Source organism: Vulpes vulpes, chromosome 10 (genome assembly GCF_048418805.1).
Source record: "Vulpes vulpes isolate BD-2025 chromosome 10, VulVul3, whole genome shotgun sequence".
NCBI lineage: Eukaryota > Metazoa > Chordata > Mammalia > Carnivora > Canidae > Vulpes > Vulpes vulpes.
The window spans coordinates 57,424,016-57,442,641 of NC_132789.1; the positions used below are offsets into that span (position 1 = coordinate 57,424,016).

The 18,626-nt window shown below is 32.9% G+C and overlaps 1 protein-coding gene across 1 annotated transcript in view; it reads left to right on the forward strand.

The window, feature by feature from the left end:
* ZDHHC17 (zDHHC palmitoyltransferase 17) overlaps positions 1-18,626 on the forward strand; it is an 88,179-nt gene that overhangs the window by 42,636 nt on the left and 26,917 nt on the right. Inside the window, exons 4-8 of the mRNA XM_025992153.2 lie at positions 1,041-1,118; positions 1,737-1,881; positions 6,981-7,045; positions 7,678-7,840; positions 14,809-14,934. Of these exons, the coding sequence (XP_025847938.1) occupies positions 1,041-1,118; positions 1,737-1,881; positions 6,981-7,045; positions 7,678-7,840; positions 14,809-14,934 (577 nt within the window). The remainder of the gene's footprint in view (positions 1-1,040; positions 1,119-1,736; positions 1,882-6,980; positions 7,046-7,677; positions 7,841-14,808; positions 14,935-18,626) is intronic.

Consider the following 18,626-nt stretch of genomic DNA (forward strand, 5'->3'; position numbering starts at 1 on the left):
CAAAGCTGTTTGGCTGAGCTATACTTCTCTTTGGGCTCAAAAAACCATTTTCAACTATTATATAATGTCTACCAAATACCTTAGGAAAGAATTTAGGAATAGTTAAGTGTTTGTGTTCAGTCTAATGTCTCTGATATTTTGGACGGAAATATTTTAGTCTGGAAATATTTTGTTAGGTTACTTTAAACTGTTTTACATGATAGAGTGGAATCTGGCACTTCATTACATAATGCTTTAAAAACGCCAATTTAACCAATACATAAAGCGATAAAATTCTGAATCAAGCATGTAAGTATGAGTATATTAAATGTTTAAAACTGTACATTAAAAGTGAATGCATTAGTGATCTAAAGCAGTAATCACTTAGACCAGTTTAAGAATCTCAGTAATATACGGCATAAAGCATTTGACATCAAAGGCTTGAAATCATTTATAGTCAAGATTCATTACATTGATCCATCCAAAGTAAACATTATGATAGGCAGCTAGGTCTTGTTCATTTCAGAGGATATCAATATTTTATAATGTTAATATAGTAAGCAAGAAGGTTGTTCATTCTTTTTAAAGCAACACAGCTTTAAAGGTATAATTTAAGTCATTGTAAGGAACCTCTGTGTTGTAACTTATAAAATTCTTGCATGTATATTGTTTGATTTAATCTACAGTAATTTTGTGAGTAAAGCTCAGCTTCTACCCATGGTAGACTAAGTGGCCTATTCTACACCTTTTCTCTCTATTGCTGCTCTCTGATCCAAGTCCTGTGGTTCTCTGACTGCCACCTTTTTTGTATGATTGTTATTTGACACTGCTCTTCTTTTTTGTAACTAAAAAAAATTACTTTCCTTTCTTCTAGAACAGAAGAGTGATGTGTTTGATAAAAAATTCTACTGAATATATTTTTTAAATATCACAAAAGAGTGTTTATCATCAAGGGCATAAATTAGTATGAGGTCTACAATGGAAACATTTTTATGTTTTTTACATAATTTCTTAAAATTGAAATGAAAGTTGTCTAAATTATTTAAAATTTTGTCTTATAGATACTATATTTCGAAAGGTGCTATTGTGGATCAACTTGGAGGAGACCTAAATTCCACTCCATTGCACTGGGCCACAAGGTTTAAATTTGCTTCTGGATTTTTTTTTTTCCTTTGGTTCCTTTATGAGTCTATAACTAAACAACTTTTCTTTTTTTTATGATATGCTAAAATGAATGGGATAACCTATGCTAATAGTTAATATCAACAGTGTACTAATATATTGCTGTACACTGTTATACCTGCATTGGCAGCAAAGTTTATTGTCCCAAAGTGTCTTTAGGGAATTCTCTATGCTGATATTAATCCAGTTAGATTACAACTGAGTTAAACTTTGGATTTGTAAATGTAATAATTATGCAGCCTCTATATATTTACAATTAAATAAATTGCCCAGGTCATGGGACAATTAAGATTATAATTGAATAGAACTAGTAGCATATAGTAACTATTTTATGTTACATATTTAAATAAGTTATAAATACCTAAAAAATTTAAATGACTGTTATTTCAGTTGAGACTTAAAGACCATAAAATTATCCTAATTATCCCATATGTCTTGACATATACATATTTTAAGAAACTTTAATAAAAATTGTGTAATCTTTTCCACCATTGCCCTATTTAAAAATGATCTTTCCAGGAGATCCTGTTTGAAATAACTTTATATATTTAAGTGTTTATTCTTTTATGTTTTAGACAAGGCCATCTATCTATGGTTGTGCAACTAATGAAATATGGTGCAGATCCTTCATTAATTGATGGAGAAGGATGTAGCTGTATTCATCTGGCTGCTCAGTTTGGACATACCTCAATTGTTGCTTATCTCATAGCAAAAGGACAGGTAAAAAAATGACAATGGTGTGGCTTTTAATCAGATGTTCTTCATGGTTTAAATGCCTGATATCATTGGTGTTACAACTGTAACAACCTGGTGATATTTAAATAGTACTTTCTGATAGATGGAAGAGAATAAATAAATAATATACTTAGTTTGATATTGAGGTATTAGAGTTAAGTTAAAAATAAGAAAGATAATAAAAAACCAGATAGTGATCCATTAAATTTCATATTTTATTTTTGAGAATGATAGAGATGAATCTGAGAAAGTAAGAAAATTCAGGTATCTATTTTTTCCCTTAATTACATCTTTTGAGTATATACTCTGAATTCATTTAAACTTTTTTGAACATTTTACTGGTTATTTTTTCTATTAAGTACTTCTCATAGTAGGGAATAAATTGTTGAGGATCAGTTTCTGCTGCATTAAATAATGGTACTTCTCCATTATTACATATCCGAAAACATATCATGATTACATGTCCTCCTACATATCAGAAAACTTCTCATGATTTAAATGACTCTTCTGATTTTCAAGAGTGTGTACTGACTATAACCACATTAAACAGAAACCAGTTTATATATACCATCTTTTTGTGATAAATATATTTTGTTGAAATTAAGATCACTCCATTTTTCTTTCATGTGATTTCTCTGGTTATACTTAAACATTAGTTTTATAGCTAAGAATCTCATAAGAGTAAGACGAATGATTTTAATTCATTGCTTTTAACATTTATTTTAAATTTTATGCAGATTTGGAATTCGAATAGTGTTTATTTTATGGATTCTTTAAGATATTTGTTGTTGGCAGTGCCACACAATGACATTTGTGTGTTGTGAATTAGATTGTAAGGAAAGTTTCATTGACTGGCTTATTGTTAGAAGGGGGGTTTATTATCTAATATGTGTTAACAGAGTACCCCCAAAATCTAATGGCTTTAGAACAGTGCCAACCATTTATTACCTTGGGTTGACTGGGCTTGGCGAGATGGTAGCCATTGTGTTAATCCCTGGGGATTACAGTCACTGGGGGCTTGACTGGAATGGAGGATGGCTCACTCACCTACTTTGTGCCTTAATAGGAATAGCTAAAAAGCTGGGTTCGGTTGGAGTGCTGAGATAGTGAAGATAGTGATTCCTTCTCCATGGTACCCATTGACATAGTCTTTCTAGCAGGGAACTAGACTTTTTTTTTTTCTCAAAGATTTTATTTATTTATTCATGAGAGAAACACAGAGAAACAGAGACAGGCAGAGGGAGAAGCAGGCTCCATGCAGAGAGCCTGATGTGAGACTCGATCCCAGGTCTCCAGTATCACACCCTGAGCCAAAGTCAGACACTCAACCGCTGAGCCACTCAGGTGTCCTGGGAACTAGACTTATGTGGTGGGAGCTACCGAAAGAATAAAAGCAGAAGCTGTCTGCCTTTTTAAAGTCTTATGTCTTAAACTGGCACAGCAACATTTTTGTTCTATCAGTTAAAGCAAGTAACAGGGCCAGTCTCTGTTGATTGTGTGGACAACGGGTATGAACCAGCAGGTGAAGTTTGTTGGGCCATCTTTGGGTACCATCTGCCACAGATTACTTTTGTTTTCCCAAATTTCTTCTAGATTGGGGTTTGGAGTAGTGGATGGTGCTGTAACACATGATAGTGTTAGTGGCTTTTTATTTTGCAGGTATACATTTATATGTGTTCACTTTTTATTTTGGTTTTTAACTGGGTAAGAAAAGTGGTATACAGTTTTTGAGTCTTTGTTAGCTTATTGATGTTGGGGTCTGGATGTTTCAGTATTCTTTTTAACTTCGGCACAGGATGTTGGCTATAAAATTCTTAAGGGACAGGAATTTCTACCTGTCACATTACCTTTTGTATGATAATATATGCATGATGATAATAAATGTTGGACAATTTTCTTTTTCATGAGTAAGTTTTTATTTTTGTTTCTTTCGCTACAAAAGTAGCATGCTTTTTATAAAATATTCAAAGGTAAGAGAAAGAGTATGACTTAGAAAATGAAACTCCACCTTCTTCCCTTAGCCCTCCCCACACTGAGATTACTTTCTTTAGCAGCTTAGTATTTATTTTTTCCATGTATACACTAATTATAAAAGGAAATTCCTCTAGTGTTCATGACACCATACTCTAAATGAGGTGCAAAGTCTTTCCCTGCAGAAGGACTACGGAACCATGTGTGGTCTAGTCCGAGATACCTCTCAGGCCCTTCTTTTGTCATCTTCCTACTTACTCTGCTTTGATACACCAGTCTTCCTGTTGTTCCTTGAAAAGCTCTAATATGCTCTTGTCTTCCAGCCTTTGTGCTTGATCTTATCTTCTGCTTGGTAAATACGTTCCTTAGACAAACAGTTCTCTTATTTCAATCAGATGTTTGCTCAAATTTTATTAGTTCTGATTAGTTCCCAATTATAAGTAATAATAAATTTAGTAAATTTTTTTCTCTTTCCTGTCTTTAACTGACTTTATAATATTGTTTTTCTTAGTGTTAACTTTGTTCTGGTAGGTATAACTACATTTCTTTTAGTTGATTTTCAGCTTTAAGTAATATCCTTTGATTCATAGCTATTACAGGTACTTCTACTTTCTTTTCAGCCTTTTTCCATTTTCTCCATTTTTGGTTAATTGTATCAGTTTTACATTCCTTAGGACATATAACATTTCCATTTAGTTTGTCATTCTGTTCTTCACATTTGTTTCTTTTTAGTTATACTGTTAAAATATATTTAGTGCTCACTACCAATTCTTTTGGATGATTTTCAGGAGAAAAGGGAAAATGCTAAGTTATGGAGCCCTGTTGATCATGGAATCCCCATAAGCTTTTGATCTGGGCTTGTTAATTCTTCCTTATAGAGAATACCCATACGTCCAGGCTGAACTTGGAAAAGAAGTACCAAGTTTTAAACCCCGACCCAAAGAAAGAAAAGGTTGAATTTCATTTTTCTTTTAGTATTCTAGAGATGTGGCATTATTTTACATTTTTAATTTTACTTGATATTTTTTAATACTATCACTTTTTAAAAAGGATATGAAAAGACAACTAAGAAGGAAGAAGAAACTAAAACAAGAATTTACATGTTTGTTTTAATTGGACATCAAATTTAGTTGAGCTCTCTTAAAATTAAGAAAGTGAAAGAAGTAAAATTAAGTTACAGTAGTTGGCTCATTCAAGAAACAAGGAAACTTGTCATTTCTGAGAGGATTTTCTTAAAGATTTTTATTGAAAAAAATCAATATGTATATTGGAAATATTGAGAGAGGTTGCATAAGATGTTCCCAACCATTGTTAATGTATATCCATAAATGGATTTGTAATGGATAGGTGTAACATTTGGATTTCAGCATTCATGATGAGGAACTAAAACTAATGATGTCCAAGGATGTGTGTTCTAGTTTGTCTGATGTATTGGTTCTCAGCATTTTTTATGCTTCATTACACTTGGATAATGTTCATATTTGAGACATACTCCCATCAGAGTATGGCTCACAGAGAACTGCATAGAGGTATAGAGTGTTTTGCAGTGTACTCACTATAACTCTCTCCTCTCGCACTGACTGGCATGTTAGATAACACAACTTGGATCTGCTGCCTTTATATAATCCAGGAATGGACGATGCAGAAGAAAAGATTAAGAAACTGCTTATCTATTAAGCGTTTGTTATGTTCTAGGGTATGGGCTAGGTGCTTTACACACATTATTCCATATAATCATCACAGGGATCTTACAAAGCCATTATTTATATTGGCATTTTTAGATGAAGAAGCTGAAGCACAGAGAATTAAAGTCATTTTGCCAGTTTTATAACTATTAAGTGGTGCAGCTAAGAATTAAAAACCATGTCTTTCTTATTCTAAAGCCTGTACTTTCCCCAAACAAGTAGATAGATAAATGTCTTTTTACTTAACAGATGGTTGTTGATAATTTACTCTGCTGGGCACTGAGAAGACAAAGATGAAGTTAATATAATTTTAATCCTCAAAGAACTCCCGTTCCTGTTCTAGTTAATGAGACAGATGCCTCAGGCATATATAGTCCAGATTGGAGTTAGGAGAGAGAATTTTAAGGAAGTGAAATATACAGAACCCTTGATGCATCAAGATGTCTTGAAAGATTTAGTTAACTAGGGAAGAGTTTTGGTTGAATAGGTGGTAGTTTTAATTGTAATTTGTTAAAAAGCTAAGCAAAAGGTTGGGGAAGTATCATAGGAAGGCAAAAAGTTGGGTGGGAGAAGGAAAATAATCATGGTTTACTATGCATTTTTTGCTGGGTATAGTATTCATGTACATTTATAATATAAATATCAAATATTTATAGCACCAAAAATACAATAGCTCTCTTGAAAGAATAAACAGGTGTATATTTGTGATGGGGCAGGAAGAGAAAAGAGGGAAATTCTCATTTCACATACTGAAGAGTCTCAGCAGATAATGCCTAAAACTGAAAAATCAAAAAGTAGCAATTCAGTCATCTTATTTTAAGATTTGGAGGACTAAAAGAGATGAAAATAGTGGGGAATAAAACAGAATTGCTTTATCACCACACACTTTGCAGAATTATTTGACTGTAAAAATGTACATGTGTAACAATAAAATAAAAAGCAAAAACTTTTTTAAGTTTATTGAAAAGAGAAGTCTTTTTATTCCTCGTCTTGAAATGCCTAGAAATAAACAAGGTTTTATTATTCCTCTTTCATGAAATGGTATAAATCTGTTTTTCACAGACTTCATTTAACTTATCCTCTGTGAATGAAAGATGAAGAATAGATCAAGATTTCTAAATGTAAAACATTGAAAGGGTGATTAAAGCATCTGAAAAAGGATATCTATAAATATGTTACTTAAATACATATTTAATGTATAGTCCACTAAATATATCCCACTAATGAAAATATTTAGTGACAAATGATAGTTTATTTTAAAGTTAGAAAAGAAAAAGAAAATTAGAAAAGAAAAATTTTCAGAAATCAACCTTAATTGAGTAATGTTACATTGGCTTCTCCTATGATATGTAAATAGATTTTTCCGAGTAAATTTGGTAGGAACTTAAAAGTCAGACAGTAAAAATTTCTTTCTTTTTATTCTATCAGGATGTAGATATGATGGATCAGAATGGAATGACACCTTTAATGTGGGCAGCTTACAGAACACATAGGTATGTAACCATTATAAAATATTTAAGATCATTTTCAACATATTAAAATGTAAAATAAGTGATGAGAAAAAGCAGTTAATGTTCTATTTATTAATATTGAAAATTCTTATGAGTACATTGTATATAATAAATTACCTTTTTAAATGTTTGAGTCTCTGGGCTTACCTTGACCTTGGTAATGGTAGTATCTTTATTCTTTTAGCAGTTTTTAAGAATGAAAGATGTTACCTTATTTTTAAAAACTATTTTTTTCGTGTTATTTGTATATTGACAAGTTTACTATATTAGTAAGTTACCTGAAAACATTTTTGGAATAATCCAGATTTAAATTTAAAAATGTGATTGTTTAATTATATGGCTATTAATGACCTTACTCCCTAATCAAACTTAGAAAATGTCAGGACCAAGTATGCCCTCTCTTGGAACAGTATTATTTTATATGGGTGTTGCATATCCTTAATACATCATATTAGAATGTCCCCTCGTTACCGATTATAAGGTTGAGTATAGGTTAGAATAGTAGTGTTCCAAGATGGAATGCAAATGCAGCCACGATCAGTTTAGTGTCTGTAATGATTTCTATAATTGAAATTAGGGTTGTTGTTGTTGTTTTTTTTTTTTTTCCTTTTCAGTGTGGATCCAACTAGATTGCTTTTAACATTCAATGTTTCAGTTAACCTTGGTGACAAGTATCACAAAAACACTGCTCTGCATTGGGCAGTACTAGCAGGGAATACCACAGTCATTAGTCTTCTTCTGGAAGCTGGAGCTAATGTTGATGCCCAGAATATCAAGGTAAAAACATGCTATATTGATTATGCTATGTGAAATGTTAAGATCTTAACTCTGCAGTAAAAGATAGGCTTTTTCATAGAGTGTCAAAGAGGGAAGAACCCTCTTATTTAAGCTCAACTCTTTGCTTCCATGCAAGAATTTGTTTGGAAAGACTGGATTATTTGCTTTTGTCTTTTAATATTGAAGTAATTTTCATATTTGATGGTCATTTCATTGGTGAATTCTTACTGACTTTTGAAAATTAAGTTATATAATATGTATTTTCATAGCTGAAGGAAATAGTTTTCTGGTTTCTTTAAGAAAATCAGTACAGAGATTCACAAATTTGTAGTTAAACCACATTGTGCATAATAACTTCTAGTAATTCTTTGACTTGTTATTGTCTTATTTTAAAGGTCAAGATCTTTAAATTTGATAGGTACCTTGATGATGTTTATAGGAGAACCCACTTCCCCCAGATGTTGGACTAATCCAGGAAAAGTATACAGAGTTATCCAAGAACAAAGCACAGTTAACATTCACACTGAACATTTAGAAATTTGTAGATATTTTATGAGTACTTGAAAGAAAATTCTGTTACTAGTCTTAAATTTTTACTTAACCATTCTAATTTTTAAAGCCTGAGGATCTGCCACGACTTTCAGCAACCCTTTCTGTGAAATGACTTTAAGTTTTTAAACATCATCTTTCAGTAATGTGAATTCATAAGTAACGTTATGCCCTTTGACAAATGTTCTTTAATTTTGACTATAAATCATAGTATTTTCTGAGTCATGTTTCTTAAATTTCTAGGGGATATGTGCTAATTAAATCTGAAAGAGATTTGAGCCACATAATCTGAAATGGCAATCAAAAAGAAGGTTATCTCCTGCTGGATCAGGGCATCTATTTATGTTCCAATGAATAGTTCTTTCTGTATTTGATTACTCTGAGGTTGAACTACTAAAATAATACAGCTTAGACTAACTATATGGAGCCTAATTTACTTGAAATTTTAATGAATTGTTAAAAATGAGTTTCATTAAAAATGTTTAGTTAAAAGTAAATATCAAATATCTTGTTGGAAACTATAAGAAGTTGAGAAAACCATATATTTTCTTTCTTTTTAAAATTTCAAGTCATTTTGTCTCTATGCAAAGTGAACAGAGTGACCTAATATCTACCAGTAAAAATTGAAAAGAGGAAAGTTGGTATACCATAGTGCCTGGCACATGGTGGGCACTCTAAATATTTGTTGAGAGACTGAATGAAGATTTATGTAGTCATGAGCGTAACCTGGAAGCTAGTTTTCATGACTGCTAGTATACCTGTCTGCCACTTCTGTAATTCTAGAGAAAAAAGTTTGCTTTTCCAAATGTTTTTAAATAGGAAGCTCAGAAAAGTTCATAACACTGTGACTAGTAAATTAGGCCGACTTCAGGCCTAGAGGATAAGAAGGAAGGAGTTTGATTAAGGCTGACCAATATCCGCATAAGAAAAAATTAGTGAGTTTACCTTTATGTTTTATATCTGAATTGCTTTAGAGCATTATTTTTCTTCTCTTTGGTACCAGACACCCATTCCTAAAATGATCATGCCCCAGGAATATATTTCAAAATATTTATTTTAGTGTTAATATTAGTGAAAAGGTAGAACCAATTTCACCATGGCAAATATTGAGTCTTTGTAGACTCTGCCAAGAGTCACATCAGTGTATTGAAATAACAGTAATGCTAAAAATTGTGACAACATGACTATACAGTTCTGGAATTTGAAGCTAGTAGTGTGTATTTTTAGCCCATTTAAAAATATTTTTTCTGTCCATATAGAATTTAGGTAACTTCACCCAAATCATGATCTTTAAGTATTTGAAGTGTGGTTTGTAAATTTAATGTCTTTCAGATAAATAGTGAACCCCCTTGCACTTCACCTTAACCATTGTCTAAACTTTTATTAGACTTAGAATAAGGAATAATCTATAATGAATTTCAACAGGAAGGTAATGGTAAGAGAGATATTTGAAATGATTTATATGGTTTGTACCGTATATTTTTAATATTTTGTAGGTTCAGGTACATGATCTATTTGGTACCAAGATAGAATATGCTTAAATGTAGCTCGCTGGGTTGTTTTCTTTCTTTCTTTCTTTCTTTCTTTCTTTCTTTCTTTCTTTCTTTCTTTCTTTCTTCCTTTCTTTCTTTCTTGCTTTATTACTTTCTTCCTTTCTTTCTGAGAGAGCACTCAAGAACAGGGGGGCGGGTCAGAGGGAGAGGGACAAGCAGACTCCCCAGTGAGCAGGGAGCCTGATATGGGGCTCAATCCCAGGACCCTGGAATCATGACCTGAGCCGCAGGCAGACACTTAACTGACACCCAGGCACCCTCGAATGTAGCTTTCTTAACTAGTGCACTTCATATGAGTACCTTCGAGTCCACAGTGTCATAATTTTTGTGCATGTAAAACTTTTTTTTTTTATTCTGAGAGACAGCATGAGTGAGCATGTGTGGAGGGGACAAAAGGAGAGGTAGAAAGAGAATCTCAAGGAGACTCCTCCCATGAGCCTGAGATCATGACCTGAGCCAAAATCATGAGTCATATGCTGAGCTGACTAAACCACCCAGGTGTCCCCTAAAAGAAGTTATTTTAAATGTAATTCCCTGGTAGCTTCTGAAGTGACAACACCATCATCATTTTATTTTTCTTAATTGAGGTATAGTTGGCATGCAACATTATGCTAATTTCAGGTACACAGCATAATGATTGGAACATAGAGTGGGGTGACCACTGCAGCAGATCCAGTCAGTATCTGTCGCCATTACATAGTCACAAAATGTCCTTTTTCCTTGTAATGGAAACTCTTAAGATTTACCTTTTAGCAACTTTCAGATATACAGTAGATACAGCCGCCATTCTGTACATTACATCCTCAGGACTTATTTTAAAACTAGAAGTTTGTACCTTTCAACTCCCTTTACCATTTCACCCCTGCTTCTGGCAACCACCAGTCTGTTCCTCTGAGCTTGGTTTTGTTTATTTTTGTTTTATAGATTCCACAAACAAGTGAGATCAAATTATATTTATCTTCCTCTGACTTATTTGAAGTGACATTATTTTTAAAGAAAATAAAGTCTAAGTAGTTGGTTCAGTTGCTCAGGGAACATTTATACTTTCAGAGTAAAAATAATCTTGCTGTCTACATTGGTGGAAAAGTAGAATTTTGTTTTCAAATGTACTTTTTCTGGAACTTAAAAGATGAAATAAGTATCAGCTGTTTTTTTCTAGTGGAATCTGGCATTCCTAATATGCTGCACTGTAGTCACCACCTTCTAGTGGAAACTGTTTATTCATTTAGCAAATATTAGTGCTGGGGAGTCCAGGTGTTTTAGACAGATGAAGTCCATATTCTCTGAGTTTACATTGTATTAGGAAATAGTTAATTAAAATACACACATGAGACACACAGGCAAATATGGTACAGTGATGAGGGCTATGAGTGACTTGTGAATACCTCTGAGGAGATAGCATTTGCTTTGAGACTTGTCCGATGAAGAAGGGATCAGTTATACAAAGACACGTGGGAAAAAACTTTGCATGTAGAGGAGCTTGCAAGTTGCAAGTCCCAAGGCCAGGAGTAAGCTTGCCATATTAGAGGTGCAGAGAATGACAGCCTGGACTGAGTGCAGTGAGCAAAGGAGTGAAGTCACTGAGAGAGGCAGGTGCCAGATCATGCAAGGCCATGATAAGTAACTTTAATTATGTTCTCAGTCATGAGAAACAGTTGGAAGGATTTGTGTAGCCTGGCTTTATACTTTGTGTTTTAAATATTCTTTTAAAAATATTTAAAACTTTGGTTGCTGATGGAGAATGCATTGAAGAATTAAGAAAATGGAGAGGATGAGTGGATCTCATTTAGGCCGTTGTAATCAGGCAGGTAAAGTTAGTTTAACCTACTATTATAGGAATAGAGATGGAGAGAAGTGAATGGATTTGGAAATGGTATTTCAGAGTAGATTAGATATGAGGGTGAAAGGAAATATTGACGGCTGAATAAGTAAGTGTAATACATATTGAGGTTGTGAAGATGAAGGAAGAGGACTTGCTTGGTGAGGGTAAAAGGAATTGGTTCTATTTTAATCATATATAATTTGAGATGTAGTGGCTTTTAGTTATGTGGAATGGCAAGCTAATTAAGTAAACTTAAATTGGTGTGAATTTTAAAAGGGAAAAATTTATTAAAAATAACCTAGGTTCTTTGTCCAGGAATTTGAGAAATAAAGTTGATTTATGCCTGTTTATTTTTCCATTTTTCTTTTTAAGTCTTAAAGAGAGTCTAGTTGATCATGAATTACAACAAAAAATATGTAGTCTGAAAATCTGGATATGGCTGTAATAGGAGTAAAAGTTGCATTCTTCAAAGAATATAAAAATTATACTTTGTGTTATACAACTATTTTGTTGATCCTAATCTAAAATAGCTACTTTCTAAATAAGATTAAACTTAAGTTTCTTAGATATTATATCTTTATATTAGATATTTGCCCTTGTAAATTAGTTATTTGAATAAGGATTTCGATTCTTTTAATATGTAAATAATGATTTTTTTTCAAGATAAAGTAACTTTAAAATGACTGTTTTGATCCTTAGAAGAACAAGATTAACCATATAACTTAGATTAGAAATTCTTAATCTGGGACCTACCAGTGGATTTTGGTTAGGGGGTGAGCCCATACATTGTTACAAAGAAATGACTTGTATCAGTACTTTTCGGGGAGATTGTTAATGGCTTTCATCAAATATGACTCAAAAGAATTTAAGAACCATGGCCCCAGAAAATAGTTACATGGAATAAATCCAAATCTTATGAAGCGATAACAGTAAGGGAAGGAAAAGTGATTTGGGATACTAAGAATTAAAAAAAAAAAAATGACCTATGTATGTAGTAATCCCTTCTTATGGTAGCATCTCATTTGTGAATTTTTAAAAAATAATATTGTTCACTCTCCCACATGTTTTGGTTATACAGATAAATGTAGATGAATTGAGTTTTGGGAGAACAATTAATCTCCGAGTGCTGCCCAAGCATGTATAGTTTATTCTTTCTAAAATTATCAAACAACATAATTTTTAGTTTGTGCAGGCTATAAAATTACTGAACTTTGTTAATAGATTGAAAGACTCTTACATGGTTTCTTGAAGTGAGGTAAGAACTTTTATCTAAAAAAAATTTTCCTTACCTCTTAAGTACCTGACCTAGATGGTCTCCAGGAAGGAATTTTCCTTAGTTTTCATAATGAAATTCAATCTCTGGCAAAAAGTTATCTTTCACCCTCCACCTTCCATTATGTTTATCTCACCAAAACTTTTGAAAAGTTTCTTATTACCAGTTACATAATCTATAAATACTCCATGATTCTTGTTGTTATTGGTCTTGTTTTATCGTTTACTGTTTTGGCTGACAACATGGAGTAATCAAATAGAGACTTGATCAGAACCTGGGCTTTAGTATCATTCTTTAAGTTAATTGCTTGTTTATTTTACTGACTGAATGAAAGAACTATACAAAAGCAGTCAGAAGACTAGAGGAGTAGTTGGAAGATTTCTTAAAGCTCCCTCCATCTTTTTATCTAGGCAATCCTTAGGTGTCACATGGCCCTCTAGTGGAAGGGATGCTCAGCTGGACCGAGGCAACAGCAGGATATTCTCTGGGAATTGTTACCCAAGGGATTGCTTTTATTCAGGTAATCTTTATAGTTTGGATTAATTAGCTGGTTCTTACAACTTAGGTGATAGAAGTTTTGAATAGGTAAGGAGATATTTTACAGTAAATATCCCTATTTGTGGAAGACTCACCTAGATTAGCCCATTCCTTATTAAATACTATTGACCTTTTATTAAAGGATTGGTTGGGCTTTTTTGTTGTTAATTGTTGTGTTGTTATAGTTGTTACTATTGGTGGTAGTGCCGTGTTTATTTTGTTGTTTGCTTTTTATTTTTTAGTATTTTTTAAAAAATCAAGTGTACTTTATACTTGATAATAATCATCCCTCATAAGTAAGGCACTCTAAGGTTTATTTTTTGTTTTTATCCAGTTTTTCAAAGTAATATTTAAATATTTCCCCTTTTTAAAGTAGTTTTGAATATTCATCTATACATTCTTAAAATTTTGGCACACAAAATTTTTCATTTTACTTTTCTATTTAAAAAAGTAGATAAATAGTGGAGACTATTAAATAGAATAGAAATGTAGGTGTTTGACTAATGAGAAAAAGGATTTTTAAATTAATAAAGGCACAAAGAAGTATGGATCTAGAATTAGGGGCGCTTATGTCTCGTTTCTTTCCTTCCTTAAAATACTTTATTTTATTCACTTATACTCTTTGGCATTCTTCTTCATGAGATTAAAGGGAGAGCTGTAGGTCCATAACCCGAGTCACTATTTTTTTGTTGCTGTTCTCATTCTCTTTGGAAATTTCTGGATGGGTGAATGAATTTAAGATGACCAGAATGCCAGTACAACAGTAGGAATAGAAGTTGACTTCTCTTTTTCTTCCCTATTTTCTTCAGACCTTTGTCATTACTGAGATTAAACTGAGAGGTTTCTGGCAATTTGGTATTATAGTAAGATATTTTGTAGTGATAAGTACTACTAATAAAACCCTTAAAGAATATGAAATAACTGATAAACTGAATGATAGCCTCTGATCCAGCAGGTGCTAAAATACCTACTTTTTGGTTTACTTTTATATGTCAAAACATAAGCAAAAATAGAATCTATAGAATAAGATGAGTAAATATATTTACTGATTGTACCTTGAATGGGAAGCATAATACAAAATTAGATGCTTTTAGCATTTGACTTTGCCCAATGTCAAAATAATGTTAATGAACTAATTGTTCAATTTGTTTTTATGGGAGTACTTTAAAAGTTGGCAACTAAATTATTTTACTTTTTCTTTTATTTTTAACATGAATTTTTTTCTGCTTATTAGGGCGAATCAGCACTTGACTTGGCAAAGCAGAGAAAAAACGTGTGGATGATCAACCATTTGCAAGAGGCGAGACAAGCAAAAGGCTATGACAATCCATCTTTCCTTAGAAAGCTGAAAGCTGATAAGGTAAATTCATGACTGAAGACTTATGTAATCTTTTAAGTAAGATTCATAGGCATACTTTCTTAACTGAGCATTTTTAGCTTTTAATTTTGCCATTGGCCACTATAATTTTTAAAATATTATATTATCCAAGACAAAATGAAGTCAGATAGCAGTTTCTCAGGGCTCTGCCTACTTGGTAATTTGATAATTAAGAAGAAATGTATGTAATTGTTTATATCTCCATAGGCTAACATAAATTTTAGTTCATTGATTCAGCTTTCCTTTGTTAGTGAGAGATTATAAGTCCTTACTGTTTAAGTGCACTTATTAATATAATAAATCATGAAAAATCGTAGTTCTAATATGTATCTTTTTAAACTGCTCACAACTCTGACTATTTGATTCAAGCTTCCCATTCTTTTGTAGTATGTTGTAACTTTTTTTAGAGTGAGAGAAACTTAGATTCTTCACTTTTCTATAGAAAGACTGTATGACGGTTCAATTGCCTAATTGTAACACTATGATTTTAAAATTAAGAATATTTCCTCCAAAGAGGGGGTCTATATTCCTTAAAAATTTCCTTCCTTTAAAAAGGAAAAGTCAACTGGCAGTTTCTTCATAATACTTAAATAATTGACGAGGTATTTTTGGCTAATTTGTCAATAATCACAAGTTGAATAGTATTATGCCTTGACTACCATTTTATTCAGTCTGTTCTAGTTGTAATAAAGATGCTTTATTTAAGGTTAATGATCTATGTGTTATCAGGACAAAATGACAAGTTTTGGACAAAGGGAAACGTCAAAACATGCCTCATTTATTTATAGTTCAGACTTCCTTAATGCGTTGAAACCATTGGTCATTACTTAGACATGAGAAAGGTTAGATTTATAGTTTATAAACTTACCTGTGGGGTGCCTGGGTGACTCAGTTGGTTAAGCGTCTGCCTTTGGCTCAATTCATGATCCTGGGACCTGGGGATCAAGCCCTGAGTTGGCTCCCTGCTCAGCAGGGAGTCTGTTTTTCCCTCTCTCTCTGCCCCTCCACCCCAATTGTACTATCTCTATCATTGTACTCTCTCTCTCTTAGGTAAAGAAATAAAATCTTAAAAAAAAAAAAAAAATTGACTATTTTAAAAAAGAACCTTGGCTATTCTCAACCCATAATTGAGAATAATGAACAGTTTTTGCATGTCATGTGAACTCTTTCGTTTTACTATTAGATATAACATAGAAAGTGATTTATTTTAATTTTCTCTAATAGAGCTCTGTCCTCTAGGGTTTACAGCAGTTTTTCTCAACACAGTGAACAAAGCCTGATGTCTCCTAATAACTAAGCTTGTAATAAAAGTGTCTTGTACTTTGAACAGTCCCATAGTATTTATGCTTTCATTTTGTTTAGTGTAAATACTCTAAAGAATTTTTTAAAAATACATTGTCAGATAAAAATGACTTTGTAAATTCCAGATGTTTAATAATATAGTTACTTATTTTTTATTCTTCTTATTTTTAATTTTATAGTTAATAGGGCTATATGCACATTTATGTGTTTAGATATGATTTCTTTTTAAAAAGAGAGCTTCACAGTTGCCTAGGTGGTACATTCAGTTGAGCATCCAACTTTTTGCTTTCAGCTTGAGTCATGATCTTAGGGTCTTAGGATGGAGCTCCATGTGAGGCTCTGCACTTTGTGCAGAGTCGGCTTGGGATCCTCTCTCCCTCTTTGCTCTTCCTACTTGTTCTCTTTCTTTCTCTCTCTCAAATCTTTAAAAAAAAGTAATAAATAAATAAAAGAACTTCATTAAAGAGTTTAGCATAATTTTATTAACATTTGTATATTATTGTGATCAGTTCAGAAGTCAAGTGTTCTGTATTATTTTTGGTTTTGCATTAGTATTTTAAAATATATTACATTTTTAAAAAGATTACTATATAAAAATATATGATGTTTGGGGGCTTTGTAAAATTAAGTATTTGTAATTATATAGACTATTCTCTTTTCATCTCATTAGAAATATTTAAATCATAAGCATGATTTGATTTGCTAATCTGTGAAGTATCTTCTTTATTTAAAACTAAACAAACTGACACCTAGGATTCAGTAGTATTTTACTAAAAATAAGTCATCCCAAAGGGGAAAAATATTTTTGGACAGTGCTAGTAGATAGATGTGGAGGGAATCTTAATTTTAGAAAACAGTATTAAAAGCTCGTAGATTTTTAAGGTTAGAAGATTTTAGACACGAGTGAGGGGCAAAGGGAGAGGGAGAAAGAGAATGCCTCCTAAACAAATGTTTAATAATAAGTTAGGAGGAAATCTCTAAATTAGTATTTTTCAACACTTAAAAACCCACGATCCCTTTTGTTAACAGTGGAAATCTCACATATTGTCCTCTTTAACACTGTTTATTATGTGAAAATGAATCTGGGAAGATGGAGTAGATATGCGCTTCCTATTCTTCCCCACTAAGTACAACTGAAAAAGCTGGATGTTATTACTGTAATGTAAGAAGATTCTAGGGATGGAAAGAAGGAGGCAGAGTGGCTAGGGAGCTCAGGATCTGAAGAATGACATGGTGGCGAGTTCCTGTGTTTCCTTTTTTTTTGTTGCATATATCCCAAAAGTGGAGGTGACAAAGCCAACAACTTAGAATCACAAATGGATATGGACAAAAAGGGCTCCAACAAAATCTTGCTTTCTGGCCAAAGAACCACAGAAGAGGCAGCTTAGCAAGATAGAAGCTTTTAGAAAATAACTTTCTACCACAGCCAGATATTTGGCTGATATGCTACAGCCAAAAACTGTGGCTCCACCCTGAATCACATGAACAAAAGCCTAGACTTTTACCCTTACCAGGCTGTAATGTACCCGAACTTCTTTCCTGGGGTGGTGTCAGAGAAGACTAAATAGGGATTTGGGACTTTCATCCCCTCTGGCTGTTAATGAGGTCCCATCCCTGCTGTATCAGGGAAGACCACATAGGAAGCAATAATGAGGCACTCCTAACCCTCCTGGCCAGGGGAGGTATCAGTAGAGGTATAGTGGGGAGCTGGAAGCTCTACCTTTGCCCAACAGTAATGAGGAGCCCCCTCCTCAGGCGTCATTGGAGTCCAGTTTGAGATCTGAATCTCCATCTCACCTGACAATAACATGCTTCACTCCCCTCATTCTGCTAAGCTACATCAGAGGAATCTATCTAAAAAAAAAAAAACAGAAAATCACTCATACCAGATACTAAGAAGGTCCAAAACTGATGAAATGCAAATCAAATAGATGCCAACAACATGATGACAGAGATATTAGAATTACCTGACAAAAGATTTTAGAGGAGTCATTATAAAAAGGCTTCAGTGAGTAGTTACAAACATGCTTGAAACAAATGAAAAGTAGCCTCAGCAAAGAAATAGAAATCTAGAAATAGAATATACAGAAGGACCAAGTGGAAATTTTAAAACTGAAAATTATAATAAACTTTGCAAAATTCAGTGTATGGGCTCAAAAGCAGAATAGAGGGGGCAGGGGAAAGAATCAGTGACCTTGAAGATAGAACAATAAAAATTAGACATTATAACAGCATATCTAACAGTGATATGATTAGAATCCCAGAAAAAGAAGAGAAGGAAGTTAGAGCTAAAAAAGTACCCAAAAGATACAGTGGCCCATAAAATCCCCAAAGTTGACAAAAGACCAACCTATAGATTAAGAAGTGGAACA